The 20,434-nt window shown below is 37.1% G+C and overlaps 1 protein-coding gene across 4 annotated transcripts in view; it reads left to right on the top strand.

The window, feature by feature from the left end:
• The window catches only part of SPART (spartin), a 38,139-nt gene extending 22,241 nt beyond the window's left edge, over window positions 1–15,898 (top strand). For all 4 annotated transcript variants that reach the window (XM_004770785.3, XM_045069598.1, XM_045069599.1 and 1 more), the window contains exon 9: window positions 14,378–15,898. In XM_004770785.3, coding sequence (XP_004770842.1) covers window positions 14,378–14,651 — 274 coding nt within the window. In that variant the 3' untranslated portion in view covers window positions 14,652–15,898. The remainder of the gene's footprint in view (window positions 1–14,377) is intronic.
• The last annotated feature ends 4,536 nt before the right edge of the window (window positions 15,899–20,434 follow it).

Genomic DNA, 20,434 nt, shown 5'->3' with positions numbered 1-20,434 from the left:
TTTTTGAGAGAGAGGGAGAGAAAGAGGAGTGGGGGAGGAGCGGAGGGAGAGAGAGAGAGAGAGAGAATCTTAAGCAGGCTTCATGCCCAGTGCAGAGTCCAATGTGGGGCTCCATCTCACAAACCTGAGGTCATGACCCCAGCCAAAATCAAGAGTCAGACACTTAACCCACCGAGCTATCCAGGCACCTCTAATCTTTAACACTATTATCTCCATTTTATAAATGAGGAAGCCAAAGCATAGAGCTGTTAAATAACCTTGTTGAAGATTATATCCCTGGTAAGTGGTAGAGCGGGGATGTAAGCCAGGTCTCTCTGTGTCATGCATTGTGAAGAACAGTACTGGACCAACCCTGAGCTTGATGGGACTTCTGTGCACGTTTAGTATCTAGAGTTAGAAATCACGATCTATCATGCATTAACATTCTCTCCCACTATAGTAAATTACTAATGGCTTAGGAAAAACTAACTTAGTTTACAGACTGAGTTGATGATCTCCAACTGGAGCATGCATACATTTTGAATCAAAGCAGCATAGCATGTTGATCAAAAGATTTGGCAAAGAAAATATAGCATAGATCTGAAATTCTTTTTGTGGAAATAAAAAAAACAAGTCTTCCAGCTTTCTACCTCTGGGTACTTTTTTTAACCTTGATCTCTAGTACTCTTTGTGTTGTGACTCTGAGGTTATTTTGGTGGATCAATTGTAATTAGAAAAATAGTTTTTTCTTTTGCTGCAAGAATCCAAGAAAATCAGCTGTGCCTTTTCGGCCATAAGTGAATTATTTTTAGATTATCAGGATCATTTGTTGCCTAAATTTTTAGGCAGTCATGTTAGAAAGTAATAAATGCTTCCATCAGCTTTGCCTATTTCCTACTTTATTTAAAAAAAATGCTTATCTAAGTACAATTAAATAGAGCTTTATTAAAGGTTAGCAAGGTTTTGGTGTAGATACTGTATTTTTGGTCCTTAGTGAGGAGATCTTAATATGATAAAAAGGACACTTTTTAACAGTGGTTCTGAGCTAATTTATTTTTATAAGGGTATGTATCGCTGTTCTTTTTATCCTTTACTCCAAAGATCTGTGGAGTGAAAAAACAGGTGAGAATTTAGTTAAGTACTTTTATATTTCTAACTATAAAGCTACTTTGGCTTAGCAGTAATTTAATTAGAAACTTGGAAAGATATTATGTGCAGTGGGTAGGTAAAGGGTTTTGTAATACTGTTTCCTCACTTATGAGTAATCTGGCCCAGAAGTAGAAATTGTCTTTTAAATGAAGAAACTGCAAGAATCAAGCCAGTAATAACTTAATATTTATCACTGAAGAAATGGAAGAACTAGTTATTCATTTAATTTAGTTCTGATTTATTTACATGAATTTACATTTCTGAATGTAAATGTAATAAATCTATATTTTTATATTTATGATTTTACACTTTGAAAAAGTATTTGATAGCGTAAGCATTTGTGTTTCTTTTCTAATCCAGCTGATGATAGTGTAATAAAATTTGTATTCTTATTGACTATAAGTTATTCTCCCAAGTTGTTTTGAATCTGCCATAATTATATGCATTATGCGTAGGAGAAAAACAAATGTATTATATATACTTATCTGATTTCTGGTGTTGAAAGCCAGTATAGGAGATTATCTTTTCATTTAGGCATATTTGAAAGCAGATTGTGTTAAAGAAGTATATTATTTATACCTTTCATGGATTTATTTATTTATTTTTTATACCTACAAATGCCTATTTTTATTTATTTACTTATTTATTTAATTTTAGTTTATTTTTTCAGTGTTCCAAGATTCATTGTTTATGTATCACACCCAGTGCTCCATGCAATATATGCCCTCCATAATACCCACCACCAGGCTCACCCATCCCCCCAACCCCTTCCCTTGCAAGACTCTCAGTTAGTCTCTCAGAGTCCACAGTCTCACATGGTTCGTCTCCTTCTCCAATTCCCCCCAGTTCACTTTTCCTTTCCTTCTTCTAATGTCCTCCACATTACTCCTTACTCTCCACAAGTAAGTGAAACCATATGATAATTGACTCTCTTTCTGCTTAACTTACTTCACTCAGCATAATCTTCTCTAGACCCATCCATGTTGATAGAAAAGTTGGGTGTTCATCTTTTCTGATGGAGGCATAATATTCTATTGTATATATGAACCATATCTTCTTTATCCATTCGTCTGTTGAAGGGCATCTTGGCTCTTTCCACAGTTTGACAACTGTGGCCATTGCTGCTGTAAACATTGGGGTACAGATGGCCCTTTTCACTGCATCTGTATCTTTGGAGTAAATACCCAGTAGTGCAATTGCAGGATCATAGGGTAGCTCTACTTTTAATTTCTTAAGGAATCTCCACACTGTTTTCCTAAGTGGCTGCACCAACTTGCCTTCCCACCAACAGTGTAAGAGGGTTCCCCTTTCTCCACATCCTCTCCAACACTTGTTGTTTCTTTTCTTGTTAATTTTGGCCATTCTAACTGGTATCTCAGTGTGGTTTTGATTTGAATCTCCCTGATGGCTAATGATGATGAACATTTTTCCATATGTCTGTTAGCCATTTGTATGACTTCTTTGGAGAAGTGTCTCTTCATGTCTTCTGCCCATTTTTTGATGTGATTATCTGTTCTTTGAGTGTTGAATTTGAGGAGTTCTTTATAGATCTTAGATATCAGCCCTTTGAAGTGTCATCTGCAAATATCTTCTCCCATTCGGTGGGTTGCCTCTTTGTTTTGTTGACTGTTTGCTGTGCAGAAGCTTTTGATCTTGATGAAGTCCCAAAAGTTCTTTTTCACTTTTGTTTCCTTTGCCTTTGGAGACATGTCCTGAACGAAGTTGCTGTGACCGATGTCAAAGAGGTTACTGCCTATGTTCTCTAGGATTTTAATAGATTCCAGTCTCACATTGAGGTCTTTTATTCATTTCGAGCTTATCTTTGTGTACAGTGTAAGAGAATGGTCACGTTTCATTCTTATATACATGGCTGTCCAATTTTCCCAGCACCATTTATTGAAGAGAATGTCTTTTTTTCAACTAGATATTTTTTCCTGCTTTATCAAAGGTTATTTTACCATAGAGTTGCAGGCCCATATCTGGACTCTCTACTCTGTTTCACTGGTCTTTGTGTCTGTTTTGTGCCAGTACCATGCTGTCTTGGTGATCACAGCTAGTAAAACCTGAAATCCGGCAACATGATGCCCCCAGTTTTGTTTTTCTTTTTCAACATTTCCTTAGCAATTTGGGGTCTTTTCTGGTTCCATACAAATTTCAGGATTGTTTGTTCCAGTACTTTGAAAAATGCTGGTGGAATTTTGTTCGGGATGGCATTGGAAGTATTGATTGCGCTGGGCAGTATAGACATTTTAACAATGTTTATTCTTCTGATCCATTAGCATGGAATGCTTTTCCATCTTTTTGTGTCTTCTTCAATTTCTTTCATGAGTGTTCTGTAGTTCCTCGAGTACAGATCATTTACCTCTTTGGTTAGGTTTATTCCAAGGTATCTGTGGTTCTTGGTGCTATAGTAAATGGAATTGATTCTCTAATTTCCCTTTCTATAATTACATTTTTAGTGTATAAGAAAGCAATTAGTTTCTGTACATTGATTTTGTATCCTGCTGCACTACTGAATTGCTGTATGAGTTCTAGTAGTTTGGGGGTGGAGTCTTTTGGGCTTCCATATAAAGTATCATGTCATCTTTGAAGAGAGTTTGACTTCCTCTTTGCCTATTTGAATACCTTTTATTTATTTTTGTTGTTTGATTGCTGTTGCTGGGACTTCTAGTACCATGTTGAGCAGCAGTAGCAAGAATGGGCATCCTTGTCGTGTTCCTGATCTCAAAGGGAACCAGCTTTTCCCCATTGGGAATAATTCACTGTGGGTTTTTCATAGATAGATTTTAGGAAGTTGAGAAATGTTCCCTCTATCCCTATACTTTGAAGAGTTTTAATCAGGAACGGATGCTGTATTTTGTGAAATGCTTTTTCTGCATCAATTGAGAGGACCATGTGGTTCTTCTCTCTTCTCTTATTGATTTGTTCTATTATACTGATTGACTTGTGAATGTCAAGAACCACCCTTGCATCCCAGGGATAAATCCCACCTGGTCATGGTGGGTAATCTTTTTAATGTACTGTTGTTGGATCGTATTAGCTAGGATCTTGTTGAGAATCTTGGTGTCCTATTCATCAGGGATACTGGCCTGAAATTCTCCTTTTTAATGGGCTCTTTGCCTGGTTTGGGGATCAGGGTATTGCTGCTTCATAGGAAGAGTCTGGAAGTTTTCCTTCTGTTTCGGTTTTTTGAAACAGGTTCAGGAGAATAGGTATTATTTCTTCTTTGAATGCTTGGTAGGATTCCTCAGGGAATCCATCAGGTCCTGGGCTCTTGTTTTTTGGGAGGTTTTTGATCAACTGCTTCAATCTCATTACTAGATATTAGTCTACTCAGGTTGTCAGTTTCTTCCTGTTTCAGTCTTGGAAGTGTATAGGTTTCCAGGAATGCATGCATTTCTTCTAGGTTGCTTAACTTATTGGCATATGGTTGTTGATAATAATTTCTGATGATTGTTTTTATTTCCTTGGTGTTAGTCGTGATCTCTCCCCTTTCGTTCATAATTTCATTAATTTGATTCCTCTTTTCTTTTGGATTAGTTTGGCTAGTGGTTTATCAATCTTATTAATTCTTTCAAAGAATCAGCTTCTAGTTTCGTTGATGTATTCTGCTATATCTCTAGTTTCTAACTCATTGATCTCAGCTCTGAGCTTAATTATTTCCTTTCTTGTGCATGGGGTTGGCTTAATTTGTTGTTGATTTTCCAATTCTTTAAGGTGTAAAGAGAGTTGGCATATTCGGGGTTTTTCAATTTTTATGAGTAAGGCTTGGATGGCTATGTGTTTCCCCCATAGGACTGCCTTTGCTGTATCCCGTAAGTTTTGGACCAATGTGTCTTCATTCTCATTGGTTTCCATGAATTGTTTAAGTTCTTCTTTGATTTCCTGGTTGATCCATACATTCTTGAGCAGGATGATCTTTAGCTACCAGGTGTTTGTATTCCTTCTAACCTTTTTCTTATTGTTGAGTTCCAATTTGAAAGCATTATGGTCTGAGAGTGTGTAGGGAATAATCTCAGTCTTTTAGTATTGGTTGAGCCTGATTTGTGACCCAGTATTTGGTCTGTTCTGGAGAAAGTTCCATGTGCGCTTGAGAAGAATGAGTATTCTGTTGTTTTAGGGTGGAATGTTCTGTATATATCTTTGAGGTCCATCTAGTCCAATGTGTCATTCAAAGCTCTTGGTTCTTTATTGGTTTTCTGCTTAGATGATCTGTTTATTGCTGACAATGGCGTGTTAAGATCCCCTACAATTAATATTTTCATATCAGTAGGACTCTTTATTTTGATTAACAGTTGGCTTATGTAGTTGGCTGCTCCCTTATTGGGGACATAAATACTTAGAATTGTTAGATCTTCCTGGTGGATAGATCCGTTAAAAGTGCTGTGAAGTGTGTAAACCTGGTGATTCACAGACCTGTACCCCTGGGGATAAAAATATATGTTTATAAAAAATAAAAAAATTTTTTAAAATGGTGTAGTGTCCTTCTGTATATCTGACTACAGTCTTTAGCTTAAAATCTAATTTATCTGATACGAGAATCGCTACCCCAGCTTTCTTTTGAGGCCTGTTGGAATGAAAGATGGTTTTCCATCCCTTCACTCTCAGTCTGGATGTGTCTTTTAGGTCCCGAATTGTCTCTTGTAGAGAGCATATGGATAGATCCTGTCATTTTATCCAGTCTGCAACCCTGTGCTTTTTTATGGAAGCATTTAGGCTGTTCATATTGAGAACGATTATTGAAAGATAAGTTTTTATTGACATCATGTTGCTTGTTTGTTTCTATCGGTTGTTTCTTGTTTCTATAGGTTGTCTCTGTAAATTTCTGTTCTATGTCACTCTTGGGTTCTTTCCTCTTTTATGGACCCCCCCCCAATATTTCTTGTAGTGCTAGCTTGGTGGTCACATACTCTTTCAAACCTTGTGGTCTTGGAAGCTCTTTATCTCTCCATCTATTTCGAATGTCAGCCTTGCTGGATAAAGTATTCTTGGCTGCATGTTCTTCTCATTTAGTGCCCTGAATATGTCTTGCCAGCCTTTTCGGCTTGCCAGGTTTGTGTGGACAGATCTGATGTTATTCTAGTGGACCTTCTTCTGTATGTGAGGAGTCTCTTCCCCCTAGCTGCCCTTAGGACCCCCTTTTCTAAAATTGTGATTTGTGAATTTCATAGTTACGTGTCTGGAGGTCTTTCTAGATTTGTTGGTCTTGTGGGGGTATCCTTTCTGCCTCTAGGACAGAAACATTTGTTCCATTCCCCAGACTAGGAAAATTTGTTAGGCATCCCAGTAATTTGTTAGGCATCCCAATAATTCTAACATTGGAACGTTTCATGGTGTCATTTTTTTCCCTAATTCTGTTTTCATGGCTTCTAAGATGTTTGTTCCAGGCCTTCTCCCAATCCTTCCTTTCTATCGGTTTGTCTTCTAGATCACTAATTCGATCTTTTGCCTTGGTTACCCTAGGTGTTAGAGTATTTAGATTAGATTGATCTCACTGATAGCATTTTTTAGTACTGCCAAATCAGCCCTCACTTCCACCCTTAGAGTTTCTATGTTGCCACTGATGGTCTCCTCCAAGCCAGCCATTGCCTGGATAATTGTTACCCTGAATTCCCTTTCCAACATACTGTTTATGTCCTTATCTGGTATTTCATGGCAGAGGGCAGAGTCTCTGATTCTTCCTCTGTTGGGTGTTCCTCCTCCTAGTCATTTTGGTGAGAGGTGGTTGAGGGGATGTATAGCTGAATATATCAGCCACACTCTAGGCAAGGTACACACTGGAAAGTTTTGGAGCAATTGGAAGTCACCACCAAAAAGAAAGAAAAAAGAGGAAAAAAAAAAAAGAGAAAACCCAGCCAAAATGCACCTCAAAAGTAAGATTTATAAGGTACATGAACAAAAACGAACAAACAAAAAGACCAACAAAAGTAAAAGGGGCGCCTGGGTTGCTCAGTGGGTTAAGCTACTGCCTTCTGCTCAGGTCATGATCTCAGGGTCCTGGGATCGAGTCCCACATCGGGCTCTCTGCTCAGCAGGGGCCTGCTTCCCTTCCTCTCTCTCTGCCTGCCTCTCTGCCTACTTGTGATCTCTCTCTGTCAAATAAATAAATAAAATTCTTTAAAAAAAAAAAAAAAGTAAAAGAAAAAAAAGAAACACCCAGCCAAAATGAACCAAGACTAAGATTTATATAGTACAAAAACAAATACACAGAAACCCTAACAGAAGAATAAGATGGGAAGATGGTTATAAACTCTCGATGTGGGCAAGGAAGTCATTTCCATTCTTCCTGTGTGAATCTTGTTATCTTTGTCAAAGGACTCAACTTTCCAGAGATACAGGGAAATTGAAACTGGTTTATATATAGGGGTGGCATTGAATAGGGAAAAAAAATTACATTGAAGCTTATATCTATATGTATAAAAAAAAAAGAAAAGAAAAGGAAATACAGGTATATTATACAGGTATGAAAAAAGTTCCAGTCAAAAAGTTATTATGGAATATGTTGCATTAAACCTCTAGTTATAATGGAAAGTAGGCTAAACAAATTAAAAGAATAAGAATCGTAAGAACGAATTTTAAAAAAAGAAAAAAGAAAAGTTGTTATCTATGAAATATACAGGTTTGGGGGTAATACCCAGAGATTAATATATTGTTTACCCCTGATGTTGGGGTTTATGGGGACCCTGTGGTGGTTATCCTCTTGTTCTTTTGGCTTATCTTCTGGGGGAGGGGCCTTTTGGCTTATCTTCTTGGGGAGTGTGGTGCTTGGGCTGAGTCGCCCTGCCCCCTATCAGGGGATTGGATCTGTGGAAACTGGTTTTTCAGGCTTTTGTTCTCTGGAGGTTTTGTTTTTTGGCGGCTTTTTGTGCTTTTCAGAGGTTTAGTGGAAAGCAAACTGTCCACACTCAGACCTCCGCCTCAGAGACAAGTCTCAGACTGCTTACCTCTGGGTGGTCCAGAACACACAGACGCCTCCCCATGCAAACTCCGCTGAACACCACAGCTCCACCACACCACAGGTGGTGCACACTCCCAGCCGCTATTATCGGTGGTCACCCGAGGCCCTGGCTTGTTTCTGCACCCCTGTGCCACTAAAACCATGATATTGGTCCAGGTGAGCCCAAACCCAGGTTACTGCCATTGCCGGTACTACTGTCTGGGGCCCTCGCCCACAACTGATGCACTCGCACCACGCGGAGGCACAAGTTGTGTAATGCTGCCAGTCAAGGGACCCTGACCTCTGAGGCTGCCCTGGGTTCTCTCAGGCACAGGCTGCACATCCCACAGCCACGCAGGTAATCGGCTGCCAGCCTAGAGACTGCAGGCTGGCGCCTACACTGGACTCCCTGAGGCGCGGGCAGGAGTGCATCCAGCCCGAGAGGTGGTACAAGCAGCGGAAAGCCACAGGCTAAGGGACCACGGACTGGACTCTCTGGCTCGAGTGGTCGCTGGTGGTAACCACCCTGGGATCCTGGGCTTAGGTCTGTGCCCTTAACTGCCCAGTTCCACCAGTTGCCCCTCAAGATCTTTTGCTTTTTTTGAGTGCTTTTAACCAGTCTCCAAGTTAATGCTGGTCCCCAATCACAGGGCACTTTCGTATTGGGGTATTACTTTCAAATGGTTTGCTTCTGGTGGCTCCCTCCCTCTTCTGTTATCCTCCAATATCTGTCCAAGTGTTCCCACTCCCATCACCTCTCCACTTATATCTCCTGCCCCTGTAGAGATCCAGAAGTATACAATCTTAAATCTCAGGCTGATTTCATGGGTGTTCAGAGTTTTCTGGTGATACTTAGCTTACTTTAGGAGACTGGTTGAAACAGGGTCTCCTACTTCTCTGCCATCCTGCCCCTCCTTTCATGGTTTTATGGTTAAAGATTATGTTCATTATGAGTGGTTTATCTAAAGAGCTGTATAATTACATTCTTAAAACTTTTAGGTAAATATGTAGGAACTGTTTATTAAGACTGTTTTTGTCAGTTACATTAATACTTTTGTCTTTAAATTTAGGATCCTGAAGACATACAGGAACAATAAAAATAAGTAACTTCAAATCTGCTGTATTTAATTGCAGCATGGTATCTACTAAATAATTCCTCACTCTTCTACGTAGCTTCTAAATTTCAGCTTTAAGCTCCTTTTTTTTTCCCATTTGAAATTGTTTAGAGGATGGGGTGCCTGGCTGGCTCTGTCAAAAGAGGGTGTGACTCTTGATCTTGAGGTCCTATGTTCAAGCCCCACACTGGGTAATAGAGATTACTAAAAAAAAAATAAACTTTAAAAAATTAAATAGAGGAAAATCATATAAATTCAGAAAGTTAGATCCATTCTTGTTTTCCCCTTATTAAAATTTTATCTTATTCTAAGATAAAATGTGTTATTTTTCAGAAGAATAAGCTTAGTAAAATTGTTTTTCTATAAGGAATTTACCTTTTCAAGTTGTACAGTATTTTATTGGTTTGTTTATTGAATTTTAATTAAAATTCCCCTTAAATTTGCACTAGGTGAAGGGGCAAATCCAAATTCATTGATGGTAATTCTTTTGGCAGATGTCATATTACCCAAAACCAGTTCTGTATAGCATCTGTTCAGGAGTTCTATAAAATCAGTCTTCTCTTTTCCATATGGTAACTATACAAGTATTTAAACATTATCATCATGTGTTCCACTTAACTTTTTCTTAACTTCAAAATACTCCCTGTTCCTTTAATTCCATATATAGTATGGTTTCCAATCCTTCATTTACCAGTGTTCTTCTCAAAATAGAACCCAGATTTGAATGTAGTGTTATGTATTATGACCAGATAGAATACAGTGGCATTTGCCTCCCTTATTTGGTCATATTTAGCATTTGAGAAATAGGGCATACAACACAAAGAGTGTATCTTTTTAGTAGCTGTTACTTCATTGACCCATATCAATGAACCTTTTATTTAAAATCTGGGCCTTTGTCTTATTTTTGGACAGTTGATACATGTACCTAAAACTAAGAACTTTGTATTTACATTTGCTTAATTTCTTGTTTTTGATTTTGACTCATCATTAAGTCTGTCTTTCAGTTTGGCTTCAGATTTAGTGTATATCATATTAGCCAGAGAGTTCCATTTAATGTTATCTTTAGATTTGAAAGACTTGTCTTTTTAATGTCTTAGATATTTTCCTCCATTTTTCATGAATAAAGTCTAATCACATGCTCCCTGTAGCCTCTCCTTCTGATTGATCTTGCTCAAAGACTTACTGCTTGTGGACGGTCAGCCGTCCACAAATTTTAACAGTATTCTCATTTAACTCACAGTTCAATTTTGTCTTATCAGACTGCTTCTCAGGGTTGTTGTCTTCCATATACATTCTTTAAATATTGGTTCTAAGCTTTCACTCTTTGCACAGTCTTTTTCTGTTCTTTGTGGATATTATCTATACTGGTGTCTATAGTTACAACTTCTCAAATCTATGTTTCCAGTTAATTTTTGTTTTAAACTTTAAGCTTCATAAATCCCAACTGCATCACCCTACAGCTGTTCATTCGCTAAATCCTGTTTTTTATATTTTTTTCCTCTCCAGTCTCATGACCACTACTGTAGAATAGAGCCTCATCATTTCTCATCCATCTTACAGCTTGTTTCCTAACTGGTTCCTCTGTCTCCCTCTTACACCCTTACAATTCACAATGCAACCTGACTTAGAGGTATCTAAAACATAAATTTGGTTGTGCCATTCCCATTAGTTTCAAGATAAAGTTTAGGGGCACCTGGGTGGCTCAGTTGGTTGGACAACTGCCTTCGGCTCAGGTCATGATCCTGGAGTCCCGGGATCGAGTCCCACATCGGGCTCCCAGCTCCATGGGGAGTCTGCTTCCTGCTTCTCCCTCTGACCTCCTCCTCGCTCATGTTCTCTCTCACTATCTCTCTCTCAAATAAATAAATAAAATCTTTAAAAAAAAAAAAAGATAAAGTTTAAATTCCTCAGCTTCACTTATAAGGTCCTTCTTCAATTAGCCACAACCCACCTGCCTTGGATGGATAGACAAAGAAGATGCTATTTCTACTTCAAATATTTAAGATTAATATTTCCAAGAATATTTTTGAAGGTTGCATGTAAAGTAAATTGAATTTTAGGCAGATTTACTAGAAATTTATTATGACTGAAATTTTGTTATAATTAATGAAATATAGAATCACTTCCAATTTGTTGTCTTTGTAGACATTACTGAACGTGCTCCAGAATATTTTCTGGAGAAATTTCTGAAAAGTCTCATTTAAATTGTATATTAAGTCTCATTGACTTATTTAGAGCATATTTTATATTCATTTTTAATTCTCTTCAATTGGTAGTGTTACTTGGCATATAAAATCTAATAAGCTATAATTAAACTTTTTAAAAAGAAATAAAAAACAAACGTCTTTTTACCAGAAATAGGCTTTTTAGTTTTTAGCAGTATAGTCTGAATCTACAGTATAGTTTGAATGAAGAAAAGAACCGAGCAGTTACTTATCAAGGAGGAGAAGAACAGATTCCTGCCAAAAATACTGGTTCTAAGGCATACTAGGAAGCAGAAATGATAGAGAGGATATATTAAAGTAAATAAACACCACTGCTTAAAAGCCATTTTATAAGGTCTTTAAAAATAATTACACATATTGTATAATGGAATTTTCAAAGTGCTTTAACTTAAATATTTCATTTTATTAAATGAAGTAATAATTGATGAGATGTAAAGAGGTTGAGACTTCACCAACATCATATGATTAGTTTGGGGCACAATTGGTATTAAAATGTAGTTTTTTGACTCCTAGTTTGGTACTGTTAACCAAATTAACAGGAATTGCTGCTGAAATGGAGATAGTGTGGGAAAACAAAACCTCAGTGTATCAACACAGACTCCTTTTTAGCACATTACTACTAATAATGTAGCCTTTAGAATTGTGTTTCATATAAAAATATCATGAGTGCAGTTAGAGGTATCAGAATGCATCAGTAGAATAGGGAAGTGAAAGGTCCTGAATCTGGAGGATTTCCTATATTCACAAACACTGATACAGCCAAATTCTTAAGTTAACCATGTCACTTCCTTATAGCTCACACAGACATGGAAAAGAGAAGCCTTAAGAGAAACCTGCTCAACCAAGAGTTAAGCTCACTCTTCCAGTGCTAAAAAACTGCTGTCACCTCTCTCTTCTCATTTAGCTTTAGCCATTGCCACCTGATGATAGTATTTGTGGGGGCTTGATTGACAGTGAGAAGGTTCCATGTCTTCTGCAAAATCAGCAAATGCTGTGGAATGTTGAGGGACTGCAAAGCAACAGGTACTGGCAGGTGGCTGTTAAGGAAGCTTTGGTGTCTGGTAACTGTGAGAAAGCCCCAGTCAAGAGTGGTATGGGGTGCCCTGGGTGGCTCAGTCAGTTAAGCATTTGACCCTTGATTTCGGCTCAGGTCATGATCTTGGGGTCCTGGTATTGAGCCCTATGGCCATGCACTCATTAAGGAGTCTGCTTTGGGATTATTTCTCCCCCTTTTCATCTGCCTCTTCCCCCGAAGCACATGTGCTTTGTCTTAAATAATAAATCTTTTTTAAAAAGAATGTATAGCTATACAGTTTGACAAACTGTAGATTCTGTCATCCTCTGGTTCTAATTATTAACATGAGGCATAGGAATGAATGGAATCCTCATTCGGGAACATAATAAGATTCACACTTCTGGCACTGAGATTGAAAAAAAAAAAAAAAAAGCATGAGCAAGCTAGTAGGATCACAATCCACTGTTCCAGGCCAGAGTAATCGTAATAGAGGACTTGGAAATTCAAAGGACAGATCCAGTATTAAGACAAAATGTCCAGATACAGATCACAAATCACCTAGGAAATTTCAGTGTGTCCTGGAGAAAAATGTAAAATGTTGCCTTTTTGTTGGTTATTGCTAGGCAAGAAAAAACCTGGTACTTTGAAAAGGGTAAAGAGAAACAGCAGTGGGATAATTTTTAGTATATTTGTGTAGGCCTTTAACTTGTATTTTCTTATAGAAACAGTATTAAGCACAGATATTGGTAATTGTCAATAAGGACTACTTTTGTATAGTGCTTTTATAATTTCCCAAGCACTTTGCTATACATTTGATTACTAGAAACTGTGTTGATAGGGCAGGAATTAAATCTATACATTCAACAAATATTGAATGTCAGGCAGTGTTCTCACTGCATAGGATACATTAAAGAATATGGCAGAGTCCTTTTTCTAATAGGGTTTCTATTCTGGCATGACAATAAGCAAAGCAAAAACAATGGGAGTTCCTAAGTTCTATAGTATGTAGCAGGTGATAAATTAAACAATAAGAACAGCTTAAGGACAGATTGATGAGCAGTGGGGTAGAGCATATGGAGTAAGGCAGTTGAAATAGGTGAGATAGTGAGAAGACAATTAGCTGATTTGAAGAAGCTTAGGCAGTGAGACATGTGAATACCTAGGGTGAGAATAGTTTAGGCAGATTTCAGCCAATACAGAGGTCTTAAGGTGGCTCATGTGTGTTTGATGGCTTCAAAGAACATAAGAAAGTCAGTCTGCAGCAGAGTGGAGTGAGGGAGGAAGTGTTGTAAAATCTTTGCTTAAGGACAGCCTCAGATTCTGGCGCCTGGGTGGCTTAGTCGGTTAAACATCTGACTCTAGATTTCTGTTCAGGTCATGATCTCAAGTTTGTGAGATTAAGCTCCCTGTCGGGCTCTGCTCTGGGCCTGGAGCCTGGTTAAGGTTCCTCTCCCTCTCCTGCTTCTCACCTCTCTCATCCTACCCACTATCCCTCATTAAAAAATAAATAAAACAAAAATAAAAGACCCAACCAAAGTCTAGTTAAGGTAGAACTCAAAACCATTTATAGGGACTATAGATTCTTTGGCCTTATCGTTGCTTCATTGAAAATTCTCTCTTTCCAGAAGGGGTGGGTTAAAAAAAGGGAAATAGTGACTGATGAATAATCTTTATTATGATTTACATTTTATTCTTCAACATAAACTGTCTTTATTAAATAAATCTCAGCTAGCCTGAGTTTATTTTCACAGTTTTTGCTAAAGGAGAAATGCAGCCTTGGCACAGTTTGATTTTATTCTTTACTGTGTTTTAAGTTATTAATTAACTTGAAACATAACCTTTGATTTTGCTTTCAGGAATAACATACTAAACATGGGACTATTTAACACTAATTCAAAAGATCTTAATTTATATTTATAATTTCATTACACTTTTTTTCTAATCTTTTCTTTTAAAGATATGGGCATACTGCTGGAGAAGCTACACATGATGCAGTAGATTCTGCCATCAATGTTGGTGTAACTGCCTATAATATTGACAACATTGGTATCAAAGCAATGGTGAAGAAAACTGCAAAAGAAACAGGACAAACACTCCTTGAAGACTATAAAATAGTTGATAATTCTAAGGGAAGAAATCAAGAAGGAAGAGCAAACGTAAACATGAAAAGGGAGAAGGGTGAGCAGACAAAGGAACTAGAGAAGAGTGAGGCAAAGAAGAAAGAGAAATGATGGAAGTGCTGTGCATCACCTATACCAAAGCCTTACAAGGTGGATACATTTTTGTTAAATAGGCAAAAGTGGAATTCCCCACAGATTAATCAGTGTTTTAAAAATGTATTCATTCCTATGAAGTGACTGTTTCATAAGCTTTATAGCATGTATTCTATTTACAAGGAAAAGAATCCGTATTCTTGCATATGGCCTTTAGAATATAGGGTTATATTCTCATTATTTTTTCTAAATATGGCTGAAATATTTTTGCAGCTAAAATAAGATTAATAATACATGTGCTATAAACCTCATTAAACCTGATGTTAAACTATTTTTGTATTTGCTGTCTTTCAAAAAACAAGATAGGAAATTCTATATTTACATAAAATTTGGCATTTAGTAACCTTAGCTCTAGTTGTTCTTGAAAGAATGACTTAAAATATTGTCTGCTGGCTTTGCACTAATTGTGGATTTTTTTTCCCCCTAGATGCTTATCAGAATTTTCAGTGTGTAAGCTATAAATAATTATAATCCTAAACTAAAAGAATTCTCAGACAACGTTTAAAAGACTTTTTTAATCATGAAAAATAAGTTAAGGTTCTATAAAATTATTTGGTAGCTTATATCTTTGTTAGGAAGGGGGGTGGTATTTCTCATTTAGAATGAATACAAAGATTTTTTTTTTAATCTTCTAGATTTAGACTGGTATTGATCTACTAGGAGCCTAGGAAGTTTTGGTATATGATTGATATCGTATTAAAATTTGTGAATATCATCACCTTAATTGGACAAAAAAGTACTTAAGGAAATTATTTTACCATATCTACTTCTTTAAGTTACTCCAAGAGGCTAAATTTGTATTAAAAATATAAACAGAATTTTTTGGATGGTAAATGTATTTTTATTTTGGGATTTAGTCATTGGAATTTTTATGTTAAAGCCAATAAATTATTAGAAAAGCTTCTATTTATAATCATGGTTAAGAATGTGAAGAATTCAGGCTTAATCCATGGTGGGTGAGGTATAATGGTTTCCACTCTGTCAGAAGACAGGACATTCACAGACCTATAAGGTACAAATACATAAGTAAATACCTAATGGCATTTTATTTTTGTTTACTGATTATAAATGATTGGTATTGATTTTCATAGCTATTGTCCATTCTGATATTTCTCGATACTTTAGTTCAATGGCTACTTAGTTTGTTAGACCTTATTTGAAACTGTCTTAAAAACACCCTTTATGAATAAACTGTTTCTGAATTACTTGGCCTCAAATGTATGCACAGGGTTGTATTTTGGGAACACCTAGAATTAATGGATCCTTTCCCTAAGGCTAAGGATAATGTGGAAATAAAACTGAATTGGTAAATAGCTTCCAGTTAATCTCTGCCTTAAATTTGAGAAGTGGAATGACAAATAATGGACCCTAAAGTTTACAAAGTTAACTTAGAGCAGTGGTCAGCAAAACTGGATTTGTCAAAAATTGGATTTGTATTTAGTTGTCCATTTTACTTCATTCTGCTCTGCTCATTTGGTTGTGGGTTACTATTTTAGATTAATAGACATAATCTTTATAAGTATAGCTTCTATATTAGAGTGTTCCAGAGAAACAGAACCATTAGGAGAGAGAAATAAACATGTGCATGCCTGTGTGTGTATAAAGAGATTACGAGGAATTGGCTCACTGTTATTTCTGAATAGCTTGTTTTCGTCAAAATTTTTTTCTATTCATATTTAAAGATATAGAAAGCTGAATATCTTTAAGAACATAGATTAGGTTGGGGGGAAGGCCCCAAATAATATCTTTTTTTTTTAAAGATTTTATTTATTTGTTTGACAGACAGAGATCACAAATAGGCAGAGAGGCAGACAGAGAGAGAGGAGGAAGCAGGCTCCCCGCTGAGCAGAGAGCCCAATGCCGGGGTCGATCCCGGGACCCTGGGATCATGACCTGAGCTGAAGGCAGAGGCTTTAACCCACTGAGCCACCCAGGCGCCCCCCCCAAATAATATCTTCAGATGTATTCTATGCAAAAAATTGTCACATATGAAGAAATAATTTGATCACCCTGAAAGCTGTTCATTAAGAGGAAACAGTGACTAATGGCAAGTGTCCTCTACACAGGCACATACACACACACACCCCAATCCATTTTGGAAGCCAGCTGAGGAGCAAATTGCTAGAGTGTGCTGTTAAGGAAGCAAGATTGCTGTGAAAAGGGATAGGGTCCCGGCGTTTACAGATTTAAGAAGCTCCACAGACAATTAGTTAATAAAACATTGCTCTTTAGGGAGTAACTGAATTAGGAGCTGAAAGAATGAGGTTTTGGTTGGTAGCAGTTTTTGAACTTAAGTTTTCTCAGGTAAAGCCACTCTGGTGACAGGATTCAGAGTATTTATAGCTATGAAAGTGGAGGGGAGATTAAAGCGATGAGAGTTGCAAGTTAAAGGGCAAGGTTATGGGAAAACTTTCCATGGAAAGACATTTTTAATGTCAAAGTCAGTAGATAAGGAATGACTGTGAAGTCTCTGGGTAGAAACAAGGAGAAGGAGTAGAAGGTTGTTACATCAGGAATGCATGCCATTTATAGTTGCACCAAAAATATAATACCTAGGAATACACTTAACCAAAGAGGTGAAAGGTCTTTACTCTGAAAACTGTAACATTGAAAGAAATTGAAGACACAAACAAATGGAAAGATACTGCATGCCCATGGATTGGAAGAACAAATACTGTTAAAATGTCCATACTACCCAAAGAAATCTACAGATTTGATGCAATCCCTATCAAAATAGGGATTTTTTCACAGCATTTTTCACAGAACTAGATCAAATAATCCTGAAGTTTGTATGGAACCACAAAAGACCCTAAATAGCCAGACAATCTTGAAAAAGAAGAACAAAACTGGTATCACAATCTCAGATTTCAAGATATACTACAAAGCTATAGTAATCAAAATAGTGGGGTACTGATACAAAGATCAACACATAATGGGATAGAGAGCCCAGAAATAAACTCATGATTACATTGTCAATTAATATTTGACAACAGAAGCAAGAATATGCAATGGGGAAAAGAATAGTCTCTTCAACAAATGGTGCTGGGAAAATTGGACAGCCATAATGCAAAAGAATGGAACTGGATCACTTGTACACAAAAATAAACTCAAAATTGATCAACCTAAAATGGTTCTAACCTAAATGTGAGAACTGAAACCATAAAAACTCCATTATTAAGAGGATACCAAAATAAAAAGCTTCTGCACTGCAAAGGAAACAAAACTAAAAGACAACTTACTGAATAGGAAAAAATATTTGTAAATGATATCCAATAAAGGATTAGTATCCAAAATATATAAAGAACTTCTATAACAACACCAGAAAGCCAAGTGATCCAATTAAAAATGGGCAGAAGATGGGGTGCCTGGGTGGCTCAGTGGGTTAAAGCCTCTGCCTTCAGCTCAGGTCATGGTCTCAGGGTCCTGGGATCGAGCCCCGTGTCGGGCTCTCTGCTCAGCGGGGAGCCTTCCTCCTCCTCTCTCTCTCTGCCTGCCTCTCTGCCTACTTGTGATCTCTGTCAAATAAATAAATAAAATATTTTTTTAAAAAAATGGGCAGAAGACATGAACAGACATTTCTTCAAAGAAGACACACCGATGGCCAAGATGAGATACCACCTCACACCTGTCAGAATGGCTAAACTCAAAAACACAAGTGTTGGCAAGGGTGTGGAGAAAAGAGAACACTTGTGCACTGTTGGTGGGAATGCAAACTGGTACAGCCATCATGGAGGTTCCTTAAAAAAAAAACAAAAAAAATACTACCATATGATTGAGTAATTCTATTACTGGGTATTTACCCAAAGAATACAAAAACACTAATTAAAAAGATTTACGTTTGTTTACTGCAGCATTATTGACAATAGCCAAATTAGGGAAGCAGCCCACAATTCCTTCTATAGATGAGTGGATAAAGAAGACATTATATAATACATGTAATGGAAAGTTACTCAGAAAAAAGAATGAAACTTTACCATTTTCAACTGGATGGATGGTTGTAAAGAATACGATGCTAAGTGAAGGAAGTCAGAGAAAGAATAAATACCATATGATTTCACTTATATATGGAATGTAAGAAACAAAACAAATGAACAAAAAAGACCAAAACAAAAGAAACCCACCAGATTCTTAAGTATAAACAAACTGATAGTTGCCAGAGGAAAGGTAGGTGGGCAGATGGGCGAAATAGATGAAAGGGATTAAGAGTACACTTATGATGAGCACTGAGTAATGTATAGAATTGTTGAATCATTACATCCCTGAAACTAATATAACACTATGTTAACTTCTGGAATTATTTTTCTTTTAATTAAAAAGGGAGTGGGTTTTTACATGAGGATGGAAGAGTAGTGATCTAGAAGTGACATTAGAGGTGAAGAGAATTCTTGACCCTTCTGACCCAAAGAGGCAGAGGGTTCTGTAAAGAAACCAGAGAACAAAAAAACCATCCCCAGCTCACTTCCATCCCCACCCCTTCAGTCTGTGAGAGTCAGAAACTAAGAATTCTGGCTGGGAAAGAACAAAGAAAGCCACCAAGGCTGGAAATAGACACTGGTGAGTGTCTGAGCCCTGCAACTTGCTCCCCACAACCTGTCTTAGGCTGAGCACAAAAGTGGGAGTAAAGAATTTGCCATACTCCATGACTTAATTGACGGAATTCTTCCATATTAAACTTTTTAAATTAACTATAGGATTTTTTGAAAGCGATGAACCTATTTAGCATTTCTTACAAATCACTTTGTACGTAATAAACCCTCAATTGTTATTAATTGAATTAATTTCTCAAAATGCTTCAAATTCTCTTTTCACCTACTAATCTGGGTTGTTCTTGACACTAAACAGGTACCAAATGTGCTACTTACTACACTTAATGTTCAATTCAAACAATTAAATTCTGAATTGTCCCCATGCTTAAAATATCCCCCACTACAGTCTTTCCAAATTTCCAGAATCTCCCCTCGCTCTTTTAAAACCCATTTTTTAATTGAAGACTTGCCTTATTTCCAGCATGTTATCTAATGAACCATTCTACTATTTTATACAAACTTTAAGTATAGCAACCATGGGTTCAAAGGTTTTTTCGATTTTTCCCACAAATGATCAAGTTTCCATAAGTATGCTGGTAAGCAGCAACCCAATGAAACAAGCATTTACCAAGTATGCTTTTTATGCTTAAAAAAAAGAAATCTTTGAAAGAGTATCCTACGGATATAACCGGTATGTATATACTGACCACTACCATGGGTCACTCTTCTCAACACTAAAGACAAAGCAATAAGCAGAATAAAGAAATTCTTTACCAGAGTACTTGTGCTGATTTGTGTCAGAAAATGTCCCATGCTCACACTTCTTAAATTGATTCAGGATATGGAAAATGTAACAGAGAAGTCAGAGGTAAAGGCAGCCCATCTTTCTACTCAAAGATGGATGGGAGCCAGGGATAATACTAAAGCACAGACATGTCAGGAGCAGAATGCAAAATTTGTGATTACAAATATAAGCATGAAACTTCAAGCAGTTGTACACGGACAGTCCGCAGATTTGGCAAAACAAAGAATAATCTGTACTGGCAACTCAGAGTTCAGGCCCTGCCTTCTCAAAGTCTGCTCCTCAGGCACTCCGAACCAGAGCCTGTAGTATGCAATAAACTTGAAGAAAGGCACTGCCATTCTTGGATTCCGCATTTCCCTAACAAGGAAAATGGGTCAGTGTTTTTTAAAAAAAAAAAAAAAAAAAAAAGC

This window comes from Mustela putorius, unplaced genomic scaffold, assembly GCF_011764305.1.
Source record: "Mustela putorius furo isolate JIRA1106 unplaced genomic scaffold, ASM1176430v1.1 tig00003942_pilon_pilon_pilon, whole genome shotgun sequence".
NCBI lineage: Eukaryota > Metazoa > Chordata > Mammalia > Carnivora > Mustelidae > Mustela > Mustela putorius.
The sequence above is the reverse complement of the archived record's forward strand: the minus strand, read 5'-3'. Positions and strand labels throughout refer to the sequence as shown.